Source organism: Periophthalmus magnuspinnatus, chromosome 2 (genome assembly GCF_009829125.3).
Source record: "Periophthalmus magnuspinnatus isolate fPerMag1 chromosome 2, fPerMag1.2.pri, whole genome shotgun sequence".
NCBI classification, from domain to species: domain Eukaryota; kingdom Metazoa; phylum Chordata; class Actinopteri; order Gobiiformes; family Gobiidae; genus Periophthalmus; species Periophthalmus magnuspinnatus.
In genome coordinates this window covers 15,495,620-15,502,999 of record NC_047127.1, presented here as the reverse complement: position 1 = coordinate 15,502,999, position 7,380 = coordinate 15,495,620, and the positions used below count along the sequence as shown (strand labels likewise).

At 41.1% G+C, this 7,380-nt stretch overlaps 1 protein-coding gene across 1 annotated transcript in view; it reads right to left on the bottom strand.

Moving 5' to 3' along the window:
* anos1a (anosmin 1a) overlaps positions 1 to 6,078 on the bottom strand; it is a 17,407-nt gene extending 11,329 nt beyond the window's left edge. The window contains exon 1 of the mRNA XM_055228747.1: positions 5,883 to 6,078. Coding sequence (XP_055084722.1) covers positions 5,883 to 6,071 — 189 coding nt within the window. The 5' untranslated portion in view covers positions 6,072 to 6,078. The remainder of the gene's footprint in view (positions 1 to 5,882) is intronic.
* Positions 6,079 to 7,380: the final 1,302 nt, after the last annotated feature.

Below are 7,380 nucleotides of genomic sequence, written 5' to 3'. Positions count from 1 at the left end.
TGCGTTAGAAAACTACAGTGTCCAGTGGGGGCTGACGTGGCAGTAAACATCATCACAACAAAGCGCCGTATGCTGTCAGTCCCTCCCACGGATAGTGGCACATCACATTATAGCAAGCTGACGAGTTTTTCAATTTTCCCCAAATTGCCTACGTGATGCTGCCGGCTTACTTACTGCCTTCTCCAATTAGCATATTACCAATTGGAGAAGGAAGTAAGTATAGAGCAGTGGGCGTGTACCGGTGGTAGATCAGCAATATGGCATTTTGAAAATAAGGTATTAAATATTACTCAAACATGCACAAAACACTCCAAATACATCTTTGAGAGAGTAAATGATGAGGGAAAACAACTATAAAATGGTTAAAATTTCTGAAAAGTCCAGTTTGTACAATAATTCTGTCCATTGTGCCTTTCTCCATCCCTACACGGTTATCAGTTGATATAAGGCATTGGTGCATCCCTAGTTTTACATTGGTAATGTCTTATCTTAAAATCAGTTCTAGACATTTCTGCTGTTTTGCTGTTAGATTTATGTTATTCTATAGAGCTATTATATTACCACATGTTTTGGGGCAATGGTGAAAAACTACATTTATACATTTATACATTTTATAGACAGAGAAGACACTGGGCTTTGTGCCAGGTTTTTGTTGCATATGAATAGGCCATAGACTATATATATAAATGGATATAGCTAACGCACTAGCCATCATGTTCCAAATAGGAAGTGATCATGGTGCACATCCGGCTCCATTGACTCTGGCTCCAATTCACTTTACATTGAAAAAGTGTGTCCCCTCTCTCTGTAACTGCTGCATTGAGCCTCATCATTCTGGAGCCAAACACTATGGCTGACATCACATTCCCTCAGTCCACTTCTTTATACAGTCTATGGGATAGGCCCAGTGATTGGATGGAATTTTGTGCATCTATCTCCATGGAGACAAGCAGGATGCACAACAGGTTTTTTAAGGTATTTTTGAGCAATGTAAGGTGTATAAATAAATGCAAGATAGAGAAATGTAATGTCCCTCTGTGGAACACTGCAGGATTAGCATCTCCATGGAAACGAGCCATTGCAAAGGTTACATAGTGCACCTTTAACTGATATAAAACTATGATACATATTTAGCACAGGTACGATCCCACTGATCCAAGTCAGAATTAGAAAACATGAAAAGCTGTCATAAGGACTTTAACTCTATATTAAAAGCCCAATCGCAGCGTATTAGAGCACAACATGAGCAGTGGTGACAGTTGCATTAGCGGTCGATAAATAACTGGAGCATGAAACATCCTCCGGCGTTAGCATATCAGCACAAGTCCCATCCACGCCATACAATACAATGTACTTTAGCTCTAGTACTGTTTATTTGATCAAACTGGAGACTTTTTATCTATGACCATTCAAACTGAGTTTTGACTGAATCTTGTAGTGTTATCTAATCTTAACTATGGTTTAATATTGGTCTGGTCCTGGTTCAGTCCTACTTTAGTATTTGAGTAGTCTTTTTTAGTTAGTCCGGATTTTGTCCTGGTTTGGTTCTTGTTTTGGTCCTGGTTTAGTCCTGGTTCAATACTGATCCAGTCTTGGTCTAGTCCTGGTTTAGACTTGGTTTAATCCTGGTTTAGTCCTGGTTTATTCCTGATCTAGTCCTGGTTTAGTCCTAATTTAGTCCTGGTTTAGTCCTGGTTTAGTCTTAGTTTACTCCTGGTTTAGTCCTGGTTTAGTCTTAGTTTAGTCCTGGTTTAGTCCTGGTTTAGTCTTGGTATAGTCCTGGTTTAGTCCTGATCTAGTCCTGGTTTAGTCTTAGTTTAGTCCTGGTTTAAACCTGGTTTATTCCTGATTTAGTCCTGGTTAAGTCCTGGTTCAGTCCTGGTTTAGTCCCGGTTTATACCTGGTTTATTTCTGATTTAGTCCTGGTTAAGTCCTGGTTCAGTCCTGGTTTAGTCCTGATCTAGTCCTGGTTTAGTCTTAGTTTAGTTCTGGTTTATTCCTGGCTTAGTCCTGGTTTAGTTCTGTTCAGTCTTGGCTTAGTCCTGGTTTAGTCCTGGGTAAGTCTTGGTTTAGTCCTGGTTTAGTCCTGGGTAAGCCTTGGTTTAGTCCTGGTTTAGTCCTGATTTAGTCTTAGTGTAGTCCTGGTTTAGTCCTTTGTGATTCTGATCATGTTTATCCATCTGACATGTGCAAAGTATCGATGAACTTTAGATTAGGCAATGAGTTGAAATTCCTGTTATAACAGCTGCAATTGTTAAGATTAAAGCCGCAAGCGGCATCGAACGGCCCTCGCGGGCCGTGCTTCGCACTCGGCCGACCCGGCACTCCCTGTGGGTGGCGCTAACGCGCCACTTGTCCCTTTTTTATTGCGGCTTTGGGCTGCACTTGTCACCAAACAAGTCAAAACACATGTGAAGTGCTGATGCACAAAATGCAAAAACATGGGTTTTGCAGGCATCGCCATGGCAACACCGTGCAAAATACAAACTTGGCCCGCTGGACTTTTTTGTCGGGGACGACCTGAAGAATCACTGTGCAAAATTTTATGTCCGTCATTGACGGTAATAAGTCGTTATAAGACTTTGAAATGTACGAAAATTTGGAAATTTTCCCATTAGGATAACATGGGCGCTTTCGCGCATCGCCATGGCAACCCAGTGAAAAATATGACAAGGGTCTGATTGACTTTTTTGATCAGGATGACATGAGGAGTCATGGTGCCAAATTTCACATTATTCCATGAAACTAATATTTTTCCCATGAATGGGAAAAATTTGGAGGTTTCCCATTAGGATAACATTGGCAGTTTGGCGCATCGCCATGGCAACACGGTGCAAAAGATGACATAGGTCTGATTGACTTTATTGATTGGGATGACCCAATGGAATTTTGTGTCAAATTTGGTAACATTTGGGAAAACTAAATGCGGAAGCAATAGGCCCTACGCCCTGTAGGGGCTCGGGCCTAATAACAGAAGAATTACACCAGGACTGAGCATGTTCTTCGTCTTCTCTGTCAATTTAAATAAACAAAAGTCAGATGATTTTTCACAATCGCCTCAGAAAGAAAGTGGAGCCATTATTCACAGGATCTTATTGTCCTCAGTTAAAAAGACTTAAGTTAAAAAGTACACATGTGTAAATTCTCTGGTGTCTCCATGGTAATTGCTTTGCCTGGAACGTTCCATAGTATGGCATTCGATTTATCTACGCAGACTGGCCGAGTTACAAATCCGATCTGTGGAGAGGTGACCCCACTCACAAAATGAATGCATGTTTGTCAAGGTATTTTTGAGCAATAAAACCACCTGTATTTATAATAAGAAAGATCAGCTTAATGCCATACTGTGGAATACTCCAGATAAAGTAATAACATCTCCACGGAGACAAGCAGGCGCTGGACACTCCACTAGAAAAGTTACATAGTTCAGCTTTAAACCATAAGATTAATATGACAAGATTTCTTTCAAAAACAGTGAATCTCCCATGTGTATGTGACATTTGCTGCCTGTGTCCAATCAGGAAGTAACATTATAAACCAAAAATGACAAAACTAGAAAAGACGAGGCAAGATTTTTAGTATTTCCATTTTCACCGCCATTGGTACACGCCCACTGTGATGTACACACTTCACTCTCCAGTTTTATTTTTTTAATCTGTGTCGGATTTGCCAGCGCCACGTAGTCATTTTGGTGAAAATGAAAAATCTGCTCTCTAGTGTGATATGCAGCTATCCATAGGAGAGGCCGACTGCAGCACTTTGTTGTAATGGCGTTTACGGCTATGTCAGCTCCCACTGGACACCACAGTCCATGGATGTCATAGATTATATAGACTAGACACAAGCACAGTGTCTGATTTAACTATGTCAAAATCCTCATAGTTTAGTTTGACAGTATCTAAAGAGCAGACAGAGCAGAGCCTGGAGCCCAAACATCTCAACACGAGTTACATAATCAAAATAATGAGCAGAGAAACATGGACCTCTCTCTGAAAACACAACATTCTATCACTGTGCTTGGGTCAAATACTATGGTACAAAACACAGCATTCTACCACTGTGCTTGTGTCAAATGCTGTGGTATAAGTGATATGCCCCTCTGCTGCACAGTCTGACTTACGTATCTGCTAATAGCCTGTGCTGCCCATGGAATTATAATCAAATGTTCTTATTGTGTTCTTATTATAGATCCACGGTACTGCCATGAAACTCCCTCTGTTAAGTGAACTGTAAGAGCTGCCTGCTCTGTGAGCTGTTCTCTCCTCCTCAGTCAGAGAGCACCCAAACGGAGGGAGGAGCAGAGGGCTGCGGGCCTGGAGTCCGAGTGCTGGGTGGAGGAGGATGCATGGCCTGACCTCACCCACACAGAGCAGATTCAGGGATCATTTAAATAGAAAGAGTTAAAGCAGAGCGTGGCATTTTCATGTTGTTTCATTCATGTTTTTCCTGTCTGCCAAATAACTAAAAATGAGACCTATCTTTAGGCTACTTGTTAGAACTTAAGTGTTGGTTATTAGACTGAGGAGGAAACAGAGGCAGAAAAAAAGCAGGAGGAGCAGGACATGATTTTGACTGTGAGGCTGCATTCTTCTGAAGTTATGAAAGAAAATGGTAAAGATCACATTTTTATAAAGCGCTTTTCCACCTTCAAGTCACTAAGCTTTACATCAAGGAACCACTCACCCATTCACACACACATTCATACACCAGTGTACACAAACACCAGGGACAAGGGGGATAAGTGTCTTGCCCAAGAACACAGCTACAGCATTCATCTGTGGGAGCTGGAATCACATCGCCAACCTGTGGGTCAGTGGTGATGTTTTTATATCGAGGGTGAGATTCAAATCTTTAACCTTTGGATTAGTGAACAAACACTTGAACTGTGGCTCAGTTGGTAGAGCTGATTTAATTGACTGCAGCATCAGCAGTGTTATCTCTGTTCATTATTTTAAAGGTGCACTATAAGTTTTCAAAATGAGGATGTGCCACCTGCTCGCCTCATGGAAATAACATTGATTCCAGAGTATGGAGTAAACAGATATATCTTCATTTAAAATGTTTTATCACCATGAAAAAAGTTGTTTTGGTGTGGCCACCTACTTGAGAAAAGAAGGTTCATGTCCATTTAAGGTAATGGATGTGTCCTTACTCTTTTGCTCCATGGGCAATCCAACTGTGCCATATGTTTTCAAATGTCTATAGGATTATTTGTGTAAAATAATCTAATAGTCTAATACCTGTGCACTATAGGCTGAACAGTACACAGGCAGTGGACTGTTAGACCTGAGTCTTAGGCCTGAACCATGGACCAACCATGAACCAAATCAGGACTCACTCTAACAGTCTAAACAAGAACTAAACCAGGTAGTAATTCAGGACTAGAGGACTGAACCAGGACTGAACCAGGACTGAACCAGGACTGAATTTGTTTGGACATTATTTTGGTTTAGTTTAGTCCTGGTTTTGTTATGGTTTTGTCCATCTTTAGTCCTGGGTTTTGGCCAATAAAGTAGAAGTTAAGATTTAGACCTGGTTTAGTTCTGGTTTAGTCCCAGTTTAGTCCTGGTTTAGTCCTGTTTTAGACCCGGTTTAGACATGTTTCAGTCCCAGATTAGACCTGTTTTAGTCCTGGTTTAGTCCCGGTTTAGTCCCAGTTTAGACCTGTTTTAGTTCCGGTTTAGACCTGTTTTAATCCCAGATTAGACCTGTTTTAGTACTGGTTAAATCCCGGTTTAGTCTGGGCTTAGACCTAGTTTAGTCCTGGTTTAGTACTGTTTTAGTCCAGGTTTAGTCCTGGTTTAGTCCTGGTTTAGTCCCCGTTTAGTCCCGGTTTAGACCAGGTTTAGACCAGGTTTCTCCTGGTTTGTCCTGTCCTTCACCTGTGTTCCTGACGTGTATCCTCTGTACAGTCCGAGGCACCTTGACGCACAGCGCGCTCTCGCCACGCTCTCGGACCACGCGCCGTCCTCGTCCTCGCGCCGCTGCAGGTGTCTCCCCGCCCGGACCCCGGAAGCGCAGGAGGAGAGCGCGAGGCACAGGTACATGCTCCACAGACACGCGCGGGACATGACAGCGCTGTTTCCACGGGAGACACGGGACACGAAGATGATGCGAACAGCGTGGGTCTGACAGGTCCCGAGCGCGAGACAGGGATATACGGAGAGGGAGGAGCCAGAGCGCGAGGCGAGCGCACGTGAGGACCGGAGGATGCAGAGGATGGATTTAATTAAACAGTTATTTATAAGCACTGGGATGTTTACCGCTTAAAGAGCCCATTTTACGTTATTTTCTGAATGTTATAAAATGTTGTTTCCTCATCACAAACATACCTGGAGTTTTGGTTGGTTTGTTCCATTCTCACATGTTTAACTCACTAACCCTGCATATTTAGACTGTGAATCATTTGGATCATTTCAGTCCTGGAGTTGCCCGTCTCTACTAAACAAAAGGAGCTGTAAACTTGAAAACTATCACTTCATGACATCACAAGGTGGAACAGAGCATTTTAAAGTTTGGACATGTACAGACTAAGAATAAAGGTTTACTCAAACACAGTAGTGGAAGTACTCAGTTTTGTTACTCCAGTATCTGTAAAAGTACAGATACTGGAGAAAAAAAATCCTCAAGTAAAAGTATCACATGAAAAAATCGACTTAAATAAAAGTATTAAAGTAGTTCTTTAAAAATGTACTTAAAAGTAAATGTAATAAAGCTTCAGATGTAGTGATTTTGATACAGATTTGAGCAGAAATAACTGAATCAATTTTTTAAGCTGTTTTTTTAATTGTATATTTTTGTTTTGCTCACATTATGAATGTGTTAAAAATAAACCCTCAGCCTTTTCAGCAGGTCTCAGTCAATAATAAAAAATACTTTTACTTTTCAGTCCAGACTACTCAACTACATTTTCAGTTATAAAATGTAGTTGAGTAAAAAGTACAGACGCATTCTCTCAAATGTAGTGAAGTAAAAGTAAAAAGTATCCACTTTAAAATGTACTTAAGTAAAGTACAGATACCTAAATTTACAGAATACGGTACTTTACTTTACAATTTTTACTTCGTTACCTTTCGCCATTACTTAAACATGTGTGAATAAAACTCAACTCAACTCCAGGTATGATTTTGAGGCGGTAACAACATTATAAGTCTTATCTTTCTTAAACTACATAATATATACAGTACTCACAAAGGTCAGCAATGACAATAGATCAACAGATTTTGCATTCTGCATTTGACCCATCCTTCAGTGTCTCTGGGTTAAACCTGTCAGGAGCAGTGGGACCCATCTCCAGATCTTGAGCTGGTCTTGGTCAGAGCTAACTTACCTGGAGGATTGTACCTGTTGTGCATTTTTCAGGTCGATGGGGAAAACCCA